At 34.6% G+C, this 17964-nt stretch overlaps 1 protein-coding gene and 1 pseudogene across 3 annotated transcripts in view; one reads left to right on the top strand and one right to left on the bottom strand.

Annotated features, from left to right (window-relative positions):
- TC2N (tandem C2 domains, nuclear) overlaps positions 1-17964 on the bottom strand; it is a 46479-nt gene that overhangs the window by 18664 nt on the left and 9851 nt on the right. For 2 of the 3 annotated variants that reach the window (XM_060004034.1, XM_060004036.1), the window contains exons 2-7: positions 12355-12477; positions 10770-11003; positions 4047-4214; positions 2476-2567; positions 1183-1258; positions 544-644 (exon numbers count right to left, since the gene is read on the bottom strand). In XM_060004034.1, coding sequence (XP_059860017.1) covers positions 544-644; positions 1183-1258; positions 2476-2567; positions 4047-4214; positions 10770-11003; positions 12355-12421 — 738 coding nt within the window. In that variant the 5' untranslated portion in view covers positions 12422-12477. Of the gene's footprint in view, positions 1-543; positions 645-1182; positions 1259-2475; positions 2568-4046; positions 4215-10769; positions 11004-11804; positions 11955-12354; positions 12478-17964 lie in introns of those variants that run through there. The other variant, XM_060004035.1, reaches the window with a different exon arrangement.
- On the top strand, positions 8883-9564 carry LOC132419445 (ribosomal biogenesis factor-like; annotated as a pseudogene).

The raw sequence follows: 17964 nt of genomic DNA, 5'->3' as shown, positions 1-17964 counted from the left end.
TCCCACATGCCACGAAGCAACTAAGCCTGTGAACCACAACTACTGAGTCCGCATGCTGCAACTACTGAAGCCAGCATGCCTAGAGCCCATACTCCGCAACAAGAGAAGCCACCACAACAAGAAGCCCACACACCGCAATAAAGAGTGGCCCCCCACTCGCTGTAACTAGAGAAAGCTTGTGCATAGCAACGAAGACCCAACACAGCCAAAAATAGTAAATAAATTTATAAAAAAACTATAAAAGTAAACTTTAGTCTACTGAGATCTTCTGTTTCATCAACATTAAAATAATCTGACAGTGTTTTAGACATCATATCAATTTCCTTCTTGAGGTTAAAAGCAAACATATTTCCATCATGCCTATAGATTTATTTTTCTTTAGATTCTTTATTAAATACTATTTTCTGTAAAATCCTATAGAACCCTAAATTCCAAAGAAGGTATTGACCCATTCCCTGGAACAGAGCAACAGTAGATGCTTATAATTTATAGTCTAAATATTCAATTATGTACGAAAAGTTTGTATTAACTGTATTAACTTACCTGTAAAACTGTGATCCAGATCTGCTCTACTGAAGAATTATAAAACATTTTCACATTTAATCTCCCCAAATCTCTTTCATCTCCTGATAGAGTAATTGTATCTGCATTGTAAAAGAACAAAGATGGTTGAATTACTACACAATCCTTCCAATCCAACTGAGTTTTGATACAACCCAATTTTAAGAGCACAACTGAAAACTGCTATAATTACTTTTTAAAGTTGTCAATTTATTAACACAAAAATCACACTTCAATGCTTTTATTGAAGTGCTGGGGGAAGATATACTATAAAAAGTACCTGGCTTAAAAACTTAACCCAATTATAACCTGAAAAATTTAAGTTAAAACTAAGAAAAACTTTCCCAAATAACACTGATATGGCCTTAATACTGTATGCTTCTGGAAATTCCCTCACTAACATACTTTAAAACAAACGAAAGATATTTAATTTTAAAGATGCCTTTATGCCTGAACACTAAAAAATGGACCATCTGATCTGAGTATTCACATGCAGATAACACTGACAACATACATATAATCATCTAGACTTTTTTTAACCTTATCATAACTACATTCAAAATACTACTGGGTAGAAATAATTCCCTTAAGAATATAAAAGTAGAATACTTTATTCCTTACCCAGGCTTCTGTTACTCCCCTGAGAATTTTTCCTTGAAGAAGAACTACTGGGCATACTGGACAATGAATCATGTCTCTACAAATAAAATTCTTCTTTAGTCAGATGTTGCATATCAGACTTTAAGGATTCTGAAACTGATGCCCCAATACCCACCCTAATATCAAACTGAGTGCTAATCATTCTGACAGTGTTACTGGTCAGAATTTTTCACTTTTAGATAGTAAAGGGGGAAAAGGTTTTCTGTGTGTGTGTTACCAGGAAAATAGTAAATATCTTACTAGGTAATATATGGGAAAGCCTTTGCTGTTTTTGGTTTGGCTTTGTAATAAGGAGGAAGAGATTACTGTTTATATGTCATACTTGCAAATACTAATGAAAATCAGAATATATTTGGAAGTGCCCTGTTACCTAAAAACCTATAAAACAGCAGTTATCAAAGCATAGTCCCCTGGGCCAGCAGTTTCAGCATCACCTGGGAACTTGCTAGAAATACAAACTCAGGCCCTGATGCAGAGCTACTGAATCAAAAGCTCTGGGGATGAGGCCTGGCAATCTGTATTTTAACAAGTTCTTCAAACAATTCTGATACGGTAAAAAAAAAACTGGTGCTATAAAGAATTAATTCTGCAAAAAATTAACTCAACTGAGGATTATTAAGAATACATTTCCATTTAAATGTATGCATATACATTCACATGGAAAAATGTCCACAGGTACCTATAACAATATTTTCATAGTACTTTTATTCTCAGTTATAGGAACATAGGTGATTTTCTTTTTACCTTGCTTAATTCTGGTTTCTACTTTTAAAATAATAATCACAGCTTACTTTATTTAAAAAAACATTTTTTAAACATCAAAAAACTCAATTCTATTTCAAAAAAAGGAGAACATTGTGTTAATATTAATGAATAATTAAAGTTCTACATCTCAATAGAAATACTAAGTTTTACTAACTAGGTAGTTATGTTCAATAAGAAAAGTCAAATCAATAAGCACTTTTAAGTATAACATTTTAAATTCCAACTGCCTCAAGACTGCCTCATTACATACCATGAGAAAAGTAAGATTCATAAAAGAACAAGAGAAAAACTATTGCCTTTTAGTATTCAACTGAGACCTTCCTGAAATAACGCACATAGGAAATGCCAAGTGTTTATTCTTTAGCTATTAGGACAGATACATCTACAAAATATACATAACATGTTGTTCCTAATGTAATTCACACATTTCTGAAGTTTTAGCTTGAAAATAAATTACTGCATATAATTAAATTCATATAAATAATTTACCTGAATGAACTGCTGAGATGAACTTGTAAGATCAAACATAGACTTGCTTAGTCCAGGGGAATTGGGAAGTCTATTGGTCCTTAAGTCACAAACTACAAAGGGACATGAGAAAATTACTTATTTTTATAGTAAAGAAGAAGAAGGACTTCCCTGGAGGCGTAGTGGTTAAGAATCCGCCTGTCAACGCAGGGGACACGAGTTCGAGCCCTGGTCCAGGAGGATCCCACATGCCGCGGAGCAACTAAGCCCACGCGCCATAACTACTGAGCCTGCACTCTAGAGCCCACAAGCCACAACTACTGAGCTTGTGTGCCACAACTACTGAAGCCCACGTGCCTAGAGCCCGTGCTCCGCAACAAAAAGAAGACACCATAATGAGAAGCCCGCACACCACAATGAAGAGGAGCCCCCACTCGCTGCAACTAGAGAAGGCCCACGCACAGCAACGAAGACCCAACACAGCCAAATTATGGTTTCTAAAATAGAAACCATAATTGTTTATAAACAATAAATGAATAAATTTTTAAAAAACACACATTAAAAAAAAGGAGAAACACTTAATTCTACTTAATTACCATGAACTGAATCTCTATAGGAAATATAGCATGAATATTATATGCAAATCTACTTAAGAAACAAAGCCTTCTAATCAAGTTTAAAAATTGCTTTTCAATTATTTTACTTTTGTTTGAAACAGAAACCAACACAAATCAAACAATACATTTTCACATCCACATCAAATATCAAGCAGGAAAAATTCATTCTTTTTGCTTACATGATCCAATTCTTCATCCCAGAAGAATAATCTAAGAGGATGTAAGTCCTCTGTACTAAATGCAATTCAACTATTTAATGAGCACTTATTACAATACTGAATTCCATGTACTGTTATATTTCGAGTCTGTATACGTAGTTTCCTTCCTAAACTATAAGATCATTGAAGAATGGAATTCTGTATAATAATTGTATAGTCTAGCACAGTGATGAAATACATATTTAAATAAGTATTTCTACTTTATTTCTAGTACGTCAGCCTGAATTCAGTGGTTGAGATAGCTATATATTTTTCCTGAATATCAGTGAAAATTTTGTGAATCAGATATGTACAGATAGTCTATAATTGATACAGTCTCAAATATTAAACTAATGAAGACTGGTAATCATTTAGGCATTTTCTATTTTCTTTGTTTACATTTCTAATCTCATCATTAGTTTCTAAATGCATCATTTTCACTGAATAGAGAAGAAAATAAATAGAGCTAGTAAATACTTGTTGTAGAATATGAATGGATAGATGTTATATAAAATATGTGCAAAATCTAAAAATAAAATTTCTTTCAAAAAAGGACAAACAAAATGGAACTTGGAACTACCAATATACATAACTCATTAATCTTTCGTTTTTACATTAGATATAAACCACAGAGAAGTTACGATGTTTATCATATCACTTCTGAAGCCTGCTTTTCTCTTTATTTTTAAATTGCTTTTCATAAAATGAATCATTTCTTCCAGAATTTAGATTTAATTTGATTTCTACATTTGTTAAAGAGGAAAAATTTTTTTCATACCTGATCCATATCGTTTCGTTGTTTCTGAACGAGGAAGAAAGCGCCGACTCAAATCAGGTGACACGTGCTGATACATATAGAATGGGTTATATACATCATAGCTGGGTCCATGCTGAGACGAACTGGAAAGTTCTACCTTTCTAGCTCCAAAAGATGCTCTGGCAGATCCTGAAAGCAAGTGTTTCTAAAGTTTTACAACACCCTTTTCTTGGAGTTATTAGCCAACAACTGGTGTACCCAAGGCAAAGGGAAAAAAATGTCTCAAGTAATACTAAATCACATGCATTTGATATCTAAAAAAATGAGCAGATGTTTATTCAGGCCTAACTGTGTGGAGTATTCTCCCAGGTGTCAGTCATGAACCTTGCTCTCAAGACAGTCTGATAAATGTCTGGCATTCCTCTTTGCCCTACAGATAATTCTAAATTTTGTGACAGGCGTTTCCTTTATTTTTCTACTGCAGAAAGAACATCTTTTAAGTAAAAAAGATAATCATTTTTTTTTGGAGATGCACTCTTTTCACAAAGACAGAACATTTATAAAAACTGACCACATGCTGAGATACACTGAGCAAGTCTCAATAAATTTGAAAGGACTGAAATCAGAGTATGTTCTATAACCACAATGCAATAAAGTTAGAAATCAAATAACGAAAAGAAGAATAAAAAATATTTATATGGGGGCTTCCCTGGTGGCACAGTGGTTGAGAGTCCACCTGCCGATGCAGGGGACACGGGTTCGTGCCCTGGTCCGGGAAGATCCCACATGCCGTGCAGCGGCTGGGCCCGTGAGCCATGGCCGCTGAGACTGCGCGCCCGGAGCCTGTGCTCCGCAACGGGAGAGGCCACAACCGTGAGAGGCCCGTGTACCGCAAAAAAAAAAAAAAAAAAAAAAAAAAAAATGTATATGTAAACATAAAGAACCAAGAAACACCAAAATATAATCCTTAAGAAGAAAAACAAGATTGAAAGATTTGCTCTACTCAGTATTAAGAATAGAATATTTGAACAATAATAAGATCAATGGAACAGAGTAGAAGGCTCAGAAAGAGAAACCCCTTTTATGGACACTTGATTTATAATCAATGTGGCACTGCATAACAGTGGTAAAGAATGGTCTTTTCATTAAAAGGTGATGAGTTCCCTGGGGGCCTAGTGGTTAGGATTATGGGCTTTCACTGCCATGGCACGGGTTCAATTCCTGGTGGGGGAAGTTCCCACAAGCCACACAGCGCGGCCAAAAAAAAATAATAATAAAAGGTGATAAGAAAATTGGATATTGATGTAGAAAAAAAGAACACTTCAATCCAATAAAACATATTCACAAAATATAAATTCCATGTGGACTGTAGATCTAAATTAAATGTTAAAGGCAAACCAATAAAACTTCTATATTTAATTAAATTTATAAGAAAGTTCTCACGGCCTTAGACCAGGGAAGCACTTCTTAAATGGAACATAGTATTAACCATAAAAACAATTTTAATAAGCCTAACTACATTACAATTGAAAATTCCCATTGGTCAAAAGACTATTTAAAAAGAGTGAAAAGGTAACCACAGAGTGGGAAAAGATATGTGTAACATATATAACTGACAAAGGGCTCATATCCATAATATATGAGGAACTCCCATAAACCAGTAAGAAAAAGACAGGCAAGCCCAAATATAAACTGGCTTAAGACTGAGCAGGTACTTCAGAAGAGAGGCTATCCAAATAGCCAATAAACATGACCTAGTGATCAATCTCATTAGTCATGAGGGAAATGCAAGTTAAAACTCCAATGAGATACCACTCATTCATAATGTTGAATGAAAGAACTCATAACAAAAGAATATATACTGAACATGTAATTTCATTTATATAAAGAACCCATAACAAAAGAGTATATATTGTATATGTAATTTCATTTATATAAAAAACACATAACAAAAGAATATATATTGAATATATAATTTCATTTATATAAAGGTCAGAAAACAGAAAAAAACTAAACCACAACATTTAGGGGTATGTGCTTAGGTGGTCAAAAGTAAAAATAGCAAGAAAGTGATGATTATTACAACTGGGATTCTGATTACTCTAGAGTGACTGAAAAGGGGGAAGATGGAAGCTTTTGTTTTACTAGTAACACTATTTGAGTGGTGACCATACACGCACTTTGCTTTGTAGCAAATCACTGGGCTGTAAATTTCTGTTTTGTTCCTTTTTTCTACGTGTATTATATCTCACAATTTTTAAAGGGTAAAACAATAGATCAAATTCCTTTCAAAGTTAAGACTCACATTAGAAATAATAGACATAAAGTTTTTCAAATGTTTAAATCATCACCATCTTTTAAATCTTTTCATCCCATTTAAAATAGAAACCACAGTAGAAATTAATATTTTCTGAAAAAGCTAAACAATAAAACAGGTGGCTTCACACTGAGTTCAGAAAAGAAAAAGAAAATATGTGGTTATGAAGTGAGATCTTATCCTCACACTCTGGTTCAAATAACTATGTGTACAATCCAAGCCCTGTACAAAGGCAGAGGGATGCCAAGAGGGAGGTATCATGCCAGAGAGCCTTATAAGGAGCCTGTACACCTTATAAGCTAACTCTTAAATTGTTCAGCACATAAACACTGCTACAAAAGTCTGTTTATGGTAATAAGAGTAGCACTGTCAAGAGCAGTAGCACCAAAGATGACTCTCTATCTTTATAGGCTAGCCCTAAAAATGAATATTCTTACTCCATTTTTCCTTTATAAGTCAGTCAGTAAAGAATTCCAATTTTCCCCTTAAAAAGATATCAGTTTTAAAGTTCAAGAGGCATTTCTCTCAATTTACAGAATCACAGTGCTATAAAACTAAACGTAAAGTAGCACAACTGCTTATACCTCTCAAAAGCCCAATTAAAATTTTCAATATTTATTCAAAATGCATTCTCTTAATGGATAGGTAGATAGATATGGGATGAAGCAAACAGAGTAAAATGTTAATAATACAATCTGTTATCAAAGCAGTAAGCTGCAGCTATAATCAGATCCATCAGCAAGTAAGCAATGCAACTTAACAAATTTAAAATATCTGAAACATAATTTTAGTCATTATTGATAGTGGTCTGCTCTACCTTCTCAAAATCTCCATATCAGCCCATCACTCACACATTCATGTAAACATACAAGATACACATGTTTGATTTCCATAATTAGGCACCAAGAATACTTTCCTGACTCTAATTAAATAAAATAATTTTCTCTCCAATATGCTAAAAATCAGATGGCTTTACCAGATCTTTATTGAGCCTATAATTTAAGTGTAAACCAATTTCTCACTCATTCAACTCAAAAAGTAATCTGTTTTCTAGTGATACAATGAAAAAAAAAAAAAAGACAAAAGAAAAACTATAACATATTGCCAGGTAGGTATTTCTTACTTATCTTCTGATAATGAAAATACATAAAATACCCTACATGTCTAAAAATAGAGAATTTATTAACTAAATTATGGTACATCCATGTGATTTAGTACTATGGGGCCATTAAAAAGCTTCACAATATATGATAAGAATAAAACAGATTACAAGACCATTTATATGGTTTAACCACAATGTTGTTAACAAGTGCGAGAGAAAGAGAAAGATCAATCGATCAGGGTATCCTGTGAGCCAGAACTTTTAAAAACTGTTTTGGAGAGACACTGCTGATATGTGCAAAACAGGGTGGTAGGCCAGGCTTAGGGTTCATCCTTCCTTGCTTAAAAAAAAAATTATCACTGCTACCAGACCCAACTCTCCTGTAGATAACTACAATAAACTCTAAACCAAAACCAAACCAAACAAACAAAATACCCTGAAGGTACTAGAGAGTGAACAAAAGTAGTGAGGATTCTGAACAGCACTTGACTCTGGGACAAAGGGGAATGGCCACCTGTTTTTAACGACTTTTAGCCTGTGGGCAGGACAAAATTGGCACTGTGCAGTGTGGATAAAATTCCGGTAGAAAACCCAGTCTTTCTGGCCTGAAGAACAGAGCGCAGAGTTCAGAGCAACCACAGCTGCTAGAAAGTAAGGTGGGAATCTTGGAAAGGAGAAAACCTCAAGTTCTATGACTAAAAGTCTGCTCAAATATCTGGCTGATCCCTGAACCACACATGTGTGGGACAGACTCCAACTAAGGATAAAAAAACTAAGCTCAGATAGCAGCTGCCACCAAAGACACAGAATCTGCAGCACAGTACAATCAAGTTAATTGCCTGCTGAAGTTAGGGAGGGAGGGAGGAAGGGATGGAAAGGAGGAGGGAGGGAGGAAAGGAGGGAGGGAGGAAAGGAAGGAGAGAGGTAGGGAAGGGAGGGAGGGAGTGAAGGAAGGAAAAAAAAAACCCATCGGAGTAATGTAACAGGTTCCAGAGTCTCCACCACATAACATCCAACATCCAGAACACAATCCAAAATTACTCCACACAAAGAAACAGGAAAATGTGACTCATTCTCAGAAAAAGACAATCCACAGAATCCAAACCTAGATGACCCAGATGTCAGAATAGTAGACAAAGATGTTAAAACTCAAAGACCTAAAAGAAAATAGGTTCACAATAATGGGGGCGGTGGGGGGGAAGAAATCACAGAAAAGAAATAGAAACTATAAACGAAGAACCAAATGTAAATATTACAACTGAAAATACATCTAAAATTAAAAACTCACTGGATGGACTAAACAGCTGAATGGAAATAATGGAAGAAAGAGACAGTGAACTTGAAAATAGGTCATTATTATCCAGCCTTAAGAACAGAAAGGAGAGGCATGCAGATGGCGTCACCGGGAACTTGAGCAGCTGCATGAGGGTATCAGACAATGGCCAAGAACAAACTAAGAGGGCAGAAGTCCAGGAATGTATTCCACATAGCCAGCCAAAAAAGCTTAAAAGGTTGAAACTAAAGCAAAACCAGTTACCACTAATCTTAAGAAGATAAACATTGTGAGTGATGAAAAAGTTAACAGGACTTCCCTGGTGGCGCCGTGGTTAAGAATCCACCTGCCAATGCAGGGGACATGGGTTCGAGCCCTGGTCTGGGAAGATCCCACATGCCGCGAAGAAACTAAGCCTGTGCGCCACAACTACTGAGCCTGTGCTCTAGAGCCCGCAAGCCACAACTACTGAGCCCACGTGCCACAACTATTGAAGCCCGTGCACCTAGAGCCCGTGCTCCGCAACAAAAGAAGCCACCACAGTGAGAGGCCCGCGCACCACTGTGAAGAGTAGCCCCCACTTGCCACAACTAGAGAAAGCCCACGCACTGCAATGAAGACCCAACGTAGCAAAAATTAAAAAATATAAAATGAATAAATAAATCTTTAAAAAGAAAAGAAAAAGTTAACAGAGTGAATAAAGCTTCTGTAGATATACAAAAGAACTTGCAGCTTCTCAAAAGGCCTTTCCCTTGAACCTCTGCAGAAACAGCTGACTCCTCAGCAGTATCATGAAAATGAACCAGTTAATGTTGATGAAGCTACAAGATTAATGGCTCAGTTGTAATACACTGGTGATGCATCAAATTCCCCAAAAAGACCAATAAATTAAATGTCTTATACAAAAAAAAAAATAAGAAGAATAGAGAGGAGCAAAATAGGTGGAAAAAAAAGAAGCCTCACAGACACATAAGACAATATCAAAAGGTCCAACATATGTGTAATTGGTATCCCAGAAGGAGAAGAGAGAAAGGATGGGGCAGGAAAAATATTTAGAGAAATACTGTGGATCTTGATAGGAGTTTGGATTACATTGGTATATCCCTTTGTCAAAGCTCAACAAATACACGCTTAAAATTTGGGCAGTTCATTGTGTTTAAAGTTTATGTCAAAAGAAGAAAACTGTAGACAATTGAACTTCAGTAAATGATATATATGCTTAAGTATTTAGAGGGAAGTGTACTGATGTCTGCAATTTACTGTGAAATGCATTCTCCCCTTACCCCCAAAAGGATTAATAATGGTTAGAGAAATGGATAGATAGGTATGTGATAAAGTATAATAGTAAAATGTCAATGACAGAATCTATGTGGTGGATATACAGGCATTCACCATTAAGTTCTTTCAACTATTCTGTATGTTTGAAATTTTTCAGGGAATAAATCATTGTGAATGACAGTGTTTCAATGAACTAAAATGAAATATTTCTAAAATACAAGAGTTACATGTTGTTCCCTTTTATCTTCCTTAGTTCATTGGCCTCTAAAACATCAGCCAAAATTCAGCCAATGAATCTACCTCATTCAAGTGGCTGTTTAGGCTGGGAAGTGTATCTAGACTGAGAAGTATAATAATAAAGAAAGAAGGGAAGGAAGAAAGAATACTTCATTGCTTCCTTATTTCTCTTTACACTAAATTTTAGAAAATAATAAGACTATTTCCTGTATTTACTGATCTAAAACAGAATAATTCCTCTATTGTTTTTCTTTCTAGATGTGTGAAGAATAACTGACATATTACAATTATATTACTCCATCAGAAAGGTCAAATCTACACACAAATGTTGATTGTGATCAGATTTCATAATGGACTTCAAAAACACTGTACAGTAAGTTCCTCTACAGAAAGAGCAGAACATATAAAAAATGAAATGTAAAATTTGTACATAAAAGATATTTTATATCTTTACATATGTAAAAGAGCAAAATAACAGCAATAACAGCTTTTAAATGCTGCAGGTTGATTTTTAAATCCTGCCATTTTACTGTTTACCTTCAAGTTCTTCCAAATGTGAAGGCGTTCCTTGCATCCTGGGCTGAATATAAGATAACTTAAACCTGGGCACCACAAACGGTACTTCTTTGCCATCAGATGGTAATTTGGAAAGTAAATAATCCTCAGTACAGCCAACCTGAGGCTTTACAGAAACGGACGTCAATGGAGGTATACAGATAGCAGTATTTTGACTATTTGATACTGCTGCTTTAAAGTCTCTTTCCACAGATACTGCGTAGAAGAGAAGAGAAAAGAGAAAAAAATCACAAATATGTATGTAGATTTATATATAATAATCTAAACCTAACATGCTTTGGTACTTATTTAATCATTTTAAAGGAAACTGCTGATACATAAACTACTCATGGGTCCTATCAAGCACTCTGGAATCTACATTAATTCTGTCTAGCCACTATTTGAGAAGTTAATATACTACTGCCAAAGTATATTAACTTATCATAATGGTAAAAGCAGTTTTTAAAGAGTCTCATTTCCACAAAAGAGCTCATAGATGGAAAACAAGTTTATACTGTAGTTAATTCCACAGTGCATTCAAATAATAATCTAGTCATTTAAATAAAAATACTGTCAACAAAACAATTCTTGTTGTCAATACTAGCGGTTAATTTCAGTCTTAAATACCAAAAGTTACTTTGAAAAGAAGCTAAAGGTCTCGAAGTCTTTACCAAAATCTTTACCAAACCACAAAATAAAATGTACTTTGACCCTAGAATAATATCGACTCTCCCTGTACTAGCTTCTATGACCTATTTTGTCCATTATCTTGAGAGATACTTGATTCCTAAGCTGTGTGACTTAGGATGGGGAGGTAAGGGACACCTAGAGCTAATCTTCATGTACAGTTAGTACCGTCTATAGACTGAATGGAAGTATAATTATTATTGTGTTGGAATGTATGAAATGCTTTATTGCAAAAAAGAAGCCTTCATACTCAAAAACATACTAAGAAGCTATGCTTTAGACAAAGAAATATAAGAAAGAGCCAGAGAAAAATAAAGTTCCAGTCATAACCTTGAAGAGCTGAGGAAACCATGCAATAGAAAGCGAAATCTCCAGGAGTCCTTGATAAATGTGGGTCTTGATAAAGTTACAGGTCTCTTCTCTATTGGTTGTTCATTCATTCATGAAAGGCACTTTTTAATGCATTGTTCGTAAATTGGAAATTCTCTGTATTTAAATTAAAACATTTGCCAGAGTATGTTATCCCCCAAATACTTCCCTACTTTTGCCCATACTATTTCATCCACCTGTAATATTCATGTCTAATCCTCACATTCTCTTACTCCCTGCTTCCCACTCAGCTTGCTAAAATCCTCTTCAGACTTCCATACCACGGATCATCTTCTTTGTGGTGATGTCCTAGAGTGTCTCCTGAGTTGAATTCATCTCTCTCTCCCCTATGCCCCAAGGTACTTTCATACTGAGCTAGTGTGCCTTACATTTATGTTTCTGCCTCCCCCGTGAAGTTAGGAAACATGTCTCATTTACATTTATATCACAAAATGTCACAAATAAAGAAGACATTAAATAAATGTTGAAATCAAAACAAAGCAAAACTCACAGTTGTGCTTTTCTGTTCCACCATAGAAACATCCTCTACAGCAACTCTTTATAAATTCTGTTGCCATTACATTCAATCTCCAATATCCAGCAAAAGATACAAATTTCCAATTTTAATATTAATCTGTTGGTAGAATAGAAAACAAGTTAACATGATCATGCTTAATGTCATTAGATATCAATAAATAAATCACATAATCTGTCTTTCTAAGACATAATGAGGGCTCCAAAGCAAAAATGTTTAGAGCAAAATAGATTTTTGTTCCTTTATGCAATTTTATATAACCTAGGCTCCTTATAAACTATTAAAATGACATGCTTAAAAATTACTAAATGAACAAATGTTAAATCTGAAAAAAATTCCACTCTCCATTTTCTCTTTCGACTGATATATCTAAATCAATGTCCAAATAAAATTTGCAAGAAAATATGACACTCATAGAAAGTGTGAGAAAATGTTCACTTCCTCCAAATTGATTCTTTTGGTAATCCAAAGGCCCTATAATGAATGAGGGCCAATAAACAAACAACTTCGTATTTTTTGAGTTAGTTTAATACTGAGAATTACACTAACAGAAAAATCTAAAACTCTCTGTCTCTCTCTGTCTCTGGCTCTCTTTCGCACGCGCACACGCGCGCGCACACACACACACACACACACACACACACACACACACACACACCAGCTAACTAAACCACAAATAAGATATAGTGGAAATACAGAGAGTCTGTTTTAAATTTACCAGGAACATAAAATTGTATAAGAAGCCAATTGCCTACCTTGGCTTCAATGACTTTGTTCCAAATGCACTCTTTTCATTTATGCCTACTACCTGTACATTTTTCATGGGAAATTTCAAATGCATACAAAAGAAGATAGAATAGTATAACAAAACACCCACCACCTAAACAATGATCAACTCAAGGCAAATCTTAATTCATCTTTATCTCTCTACTAACCCTGTCCTTCAGATTATCTTGAAAAATATTCCAATCATATAATCTCACTCATAAATATTTAAGTAATTATCTCTAAAAGATGTGGCTGAAGGACTCAAGACTTAACTCCAAGGGGTTCTACTGGCTAAACATGGATCAATTTGAGCATCAAAATAAACAGTAACTGTAATGGGTTGTAACATGTCAAGTATTTCTAAAAGGTACTCTCTTTTAACATAACCATAATAACATCATCACATCTAAAAAGTTTAAGATAATCAACTACCCAATGTTCAAATTTCCCCTATGGTGAAATATTTTTTATAGCTGTTTTCTGCAAATCAAGATCAAAATTTGGACTGTTTCCAGTCTTTTGCTGTTAGAAATAGTGACACAGTAACTTTGTACACACATATTTTCAGATATTTCCCAGTATATATCTGTAAGACAGATTCTTAGAGATAAGGACTACTGGGTCAAAAGGTAAATATATGTGTAATTTTGCTTAATACTGCTAAATTTCTCTCTAAAGTTGTACCATTCTGCATTCCCAGTAGCAATGTATGACAGTACCTGTATCTATCACCAAGAGAATATTTGTCAAAATGCTGGACTTTTGCCAATATGATAGGAAAGGAATTATATCTTGTGCTGTTTTAATTTGCACCTCTTATTATAAATCAGGTTGGGCACCTTTTCATATAAAGGCTAATATGTATTTGTCTCTATGAACTCACTGTTCATTATCTCTTGCCCATCTCTCTATAAAGTTATTGGTCCTTTTCTTCCTCAGTTTTAGAGGATTTTCATAAATTTAGAGATTAATGCAATGTCCATAATGGAAGTGGCAAACATTATTCCAGTTTGTCGTCCTCTTTTCACTTTGGTTTACTAGTGAAATTGATTTACTCTGATGATGGTGTTTTCTGCTATGCAAAAAAGGAGGGGGAGTGTGTATTGTATATACAAATATGCATATATACACATATACATACATATATAAGTGTGTGAATACTGTACATCCTGGTACAGTATGAGAAGTGAATCCAATCCTAGCTTTTCTTAATTGATTATCCCAGTATCACAAACACCACTTATTAAAAATTCCTATTTTTTTCATTGATTTTAGGATGCTGCTTTTATTATAGACTAAATTTCTACATGCCATTGGGTTTTGGTTTTTGGTTTTTAATCAATTCATTCATTTATTTTATTTTTCGCCGTGTTGGGTCTTCGTTGCTGTGCTCGGGCTTTCTCTAGTTGCGGCAATTGGGGGCTACTCTTCGTTGTGGTGCGCATAGTTCTCATTGCAGTGGCTTCTCTTGTTGTGGGGCACAGGCTTTAGGCGCGTGAGCTGCAGTAGTTGTGGCGCATGGGCTCAGTAGTTGTGGCGCACAGGCTTAGTTGCTCCGTGGCATGTGGGATCTTCTGGGACCAGGGATCAAACCCCTGTACCCTGCATTGGCAGGAGGATTCTTAATCACTGTACCACCAGGAAAGTCCTGCCACTGGGTTTTGGTTTTATATCTTCTATTCAGTTGATCTGTATTCCTGAACCAATACCACATTTTAAAAGTTATTATGGCTTATAATATGTTTCATTATCTAGCAGGGCTAGCCTCCCATCCTTACTGTTCTTCAATTTCAAAGTTCTTCTAGCTATGCTTGCTTATCTGTTCCTACAGATAAACTTTATAATCTGTCCAGACCTAGAAGGAAAAAAATCTGATGACATTTTTATTGGGATCATGTTACATTTATAAATTATTTTAGAAAAACCTGATATCTTTAGGATGTTGAGTCTTCCTATTCAGAGTATTTGTTCAAGTCAAGTTTATGTTTGTATCTTTAGGAGGTTTTTTTTTTACAATTTTCCTCATAAATTTTGAACTTTTCTTGTTTATTGTATGCTTATGAAATTTGTTTGGCTAAATGGTACTTTTTCTTCCATTATACCTTGTAACTGATTTCTGAGTTTTTTTAAATTTTTCAAACGCCCTTTTCAGTCTGTTTAAAGGATGCATTCCCTGACCACCCGGATCATACTAATTTCTCTCATCTTTAAACATCTAGTGAATTAAAAAAAAAAGTTTTACATTTTTCATGACATTTCATGACACCTGTTCTATCTCCCCTACTAGAACAAAAACTTTTCAGAAACAATGTTGTACTCACTTTCTACTTAAAACTCAGAACCTTGTATGATGCTGGGAATTTAGCAGGAACTCAGCAAATATGTAGTTGATAGACAAGGAAACAAAGTATAATAACTAGCTTATATAAAAACTCCTAACATACTCCTCAAACAACATTTCTGACCCCAGTAAGCTTGCAAATACTTAACATTAATCATGAGGGGAATGTGAGAGGACTGGTTAAAAATGATTACTACTTCTGGGGGTAAAGTTTTCAAAGCTGACGGCCTTGAGTCATCCAAAATGAATTGGAGAAGATGGGAGAGGGATGCAGAAAAGGAAACAAGTTTATATAAATAAGAATAAGGGAGCTAGAGTTTGTACAGATTACTGGAGAGTAGAGATGTGTACACAGAGAGAAGCACAGACATCAGTAGAGGGTCCCACTTAAGTATTCAGCAGAGTGTTGATCAGAGAATGCATGCAAGAAAACTACACAAGACTGGGGGAAGACCACCAGAAAAGTTTAAAAGACCATAACAACACTCACCAAGGTCAGTAATAATGCCTGTCCCCACCAACAAAACTGGAAAAACCTCACACAGGATACTGAGGAGAGGACTCAGAGAGTCTTGCCTCAGTGGTGGGGAATAAATAGCCCTAAACTAAAGACTAGTCTGACCTAACAAATCTTAAAATCAAGACTCAAAAGGATCAAACTATTTCTAAGAAACTTGACTATGTCCCAAAGCAAAAAATAATTACAGAAATCTAAAAATATATAGCATGCAAGGTAAAATTTACATTGTCTGGTAGCAGCCAATAAAAAATTACCATTCAAAGAAAGGGAAAAAAATTATGAGGAGAAAAATCAATCTACTGGAACCAACACAGCAATGAAATGAACAGTTAAGGACATCAAAATAGTTATAAGTGATTCTATATGTTCAAAAAGTTAAATAGAAACATGGAAGATACAAAAAGAGATGCAAACCCAACTTCTAAAGATAAAACTATAATGTCTGAGATGGAAAATACACTGGATGGGATTAATAGCAGATTAGATATTGCAAAAGAAACAATAAAGTACAGTAATAAGAGACCCAAAATGAAATACAGAGAGAAAAAAAGAATAAAAACAAAATGAAAAGAGCATCTGTGACCCATGGGACAATTTCAAGCAGCCTAATATACATGTAATTGAAATTCATGAAGATGGGGAGAGGCAGAAAAAAATAATACTAAAATTTTCCAAATATGATACCTACAAAACTCAGGTCTAAGAAACAACAAACACTAAGCTCAAGAAGTATGAAGAAAACCATGCCAAGGCACATCATATTAACATGGCTCAAAACTGGTGATGAAGAGGAAATCTTTAAGGCAGCTGGAAAAAAAAAGACATGTTATATACATAGGAACATAGTTATCATTAGGAACAATACAAGTAAGGAAACAGTGGAGCAAAAATCTTTAAAGTATTGAAAGGAAAAAACAAAAAACTATCAACATCTAATTTGATACCTAAAGAAAATCTTCCAAAAAAGGAAGTGACAAAAAGTTTTTCGGACATAAAAAATTGAATGAATGCACCACCAGCAGATCCATACTACAAGAAGTGTTCAAGGACATCCTTCAGGTAGAAGAATAATACCAGATGAAATATAAACCCACACACAAAGAATTGAGAGTACCACAGATAAATATGTAAGATTTATTATAAAAGATTATTGATGCTTAGACAAAAATAATAACATGGTGATGTGGGGTTTATAGCACATGTAAAAGTAAAATGCATGACATCAACAGCACAAACGCCAGCAGGGAAGAATATTCTATTGTAAGGTCCTTGTAGAAGATGTGATGTGGTATATGTAACACCATTTGAAGGTAGACTGTGGGAAGTTAAAAATATGTACTATAAACTCTATAGTAACCACTAAAGTAAGAAAACAGAGGTGCAATTAATAAGCCAACAAAGGAGATCAAATGGAATCATACCCCTAAAATACTCAATTGATATAAAAGCATAAAAAGAAGAAAGGGTAAACAAAGAACAGATGGGATGAACAGAAAAAAAGCAAGATTGATTTAAACCTAACCATATCAATAACCACACTAAGTGTGAATGCTCTACATATGCCAATTAAAAGTTAGAGATTGTTAGATTGGATAAAAAAAAGCATGAACCAAGTATATGCTACTTAAACATACTTTAAATATAAAGACACAAATAAGTTAAAAGTAAAAGGATGAATACTCTTCATGAATATAGACACAAAAATCCTCAACAAAATACTAGCAAACTGAATCCAGCAAATTATAAAAAGAATTATATATCATAAACAAGTGAGATTTATCCCAGGATTGCAACATTGGTTTAACATCTGAAAATCAATTCACATAATACATTATATTGTAGAATAAGGGACAAAAACTACATGATCATCTCAATAGATACCAAAAAAAGATTTGAAAATCCAACACTCATTCATGATTTTAAAAAGCTGAGCAAACTAGGAATAGAAGAGAATATT

The sequence above is a fragment of the Delphinus delphis genome, chromosome 2 (genome assembly GCF_949987515.2).
Source record: "Delphinus delphis chromosome 2, mDelDel1.2, whole genome shotgun sequence".
Lineage (NCBI taxonomy): Eukaryota > Metazoa > Chordata > Mammalia > Artiodactyla > Delphinidae > Delphinus > Delphinus delphis.
This window is presented reverse-complemented; position numbering and strand designations above follow the sequence as displayed.